The sequence below is a fragment of the Arachis ipaensis genome, chromosome B04, assembly GCF_000816755.2.
Source record: "Arachis ipaensis cultivar K30076 chromosome B04, Araip1.1, whole genome shotgun sequence".
Lineage (NCBI taxonomy): Eukaryota > Viridiplantae > Streptophyta > Magnoliopsida > Fabales > Fabaceae > Arachis > Arachis ipaensis.
Window position 1 is genome coordinate 116,220,732 of NC_029788.2, and position 1,059 is coordinate 116,221,790.

General features: G+C 36.7%; 1 protein-coding gene across 1 annotated transcript; it reads right to left on the bottom strand.

Annotated features, from left to right (window-relative positions):
* Window positions 298–885, bottom strand: LOC110271585. The gene has a single exon (XM_021122574.1). It carries the CDS (start codon window positions 883–885, stop codon window positions 298–300), a length of 588 nt encoding a protein of 195 aa, XP_020978233.1.

The following is a 1,059-nucleotide window of genomic DNA, read 5'->3' on the forward strand; positions in this document are numbered from 1 at the left end:
GGTATTTGAAATATGAATTTCAGCACCAGAATCAATCCACCAAGTGTCATGACATATTTCAACAAAATTAGATTCAAAACACACTAAAGGAATAAGATCACAAAGGTTAGTACCTTTCTTTTCAAGCCAAACTTTAAATTTTGGGCACTCCTTCTTTATGTGTCCTTTCTTTTTACAAAAGAAACACCGTGCACCTTCTTTCTTCATAGGATGGGATACAATACCCTTTCCTTTCTTCTTATGAGCTTGCTTTTTACTACCCTCATTTGTCACTAATAGTGCACTTTCACCAAGTTCCTAAATTAGCCTTCCTTCCTCTTGCACACACATCACCAGTAATTCATTAATGGACCATTTTTCCTTATGTGTGTTATAAGAAATCTTAAATGGTCCGTACTGGGCAGGAAGAGAATTTAGAATAAGATGCACCAGAAATGAGTCAGAGATCTCAACCTCTAAATCTTTCAGTTGTGCTGCAATGTCTCTCAACCTCATGATGTGTTCCCGCAGACCTCTTACGCTGGTAAGCCTCATAGATGACAATTGTGCCATTAGGGTGCTTGCAAGTGCCTTACTAAAAGACTCAAACTGTTCATCAATAGCCTTCATATAATCCTTGACATTCCTACAATCAGGAATTGAACCTCGGATACTAGCTGAAATACGAGACTTAATGAACATCATACTTAAACGGTTGGATTTCTCCCACCGTTCGTATAATGCTACCTCGGCTTGAGAACTAGCATCAGTAGGTGTCGGAGGCTCTTCCCTACGAAGAGCATAGTCAAGGTCTGCACACCCTAAGTGAAAGAGAATCTTATCTTTCCATTCTTTATAGTTGTTACCACTTAACAAATGAACTTCAGATACAGTTTCAGATATCATTACTGCTGCAAATAATAAATCATGCTAACATTACTCAACTTTAAATAGGCACATCAAAATCCATAACATATGATAATACATGCCAATGCAAGTCATATCAAAATAAATATAAATCATAGTGTCATTAAAATCTACCTGTGGGCAAAGATTTTAACACACATAATATTCACTATA

What these genes read in the sequence shown, in the direction of transcription:
- LOC110271585 (XM_021122574.1), bottom strand. Translation starts at nt 885, where the DNA reads ATGATATCTGAAACTGTATCTGAAGTTCATTTGTTAAGTGGTAACAAC.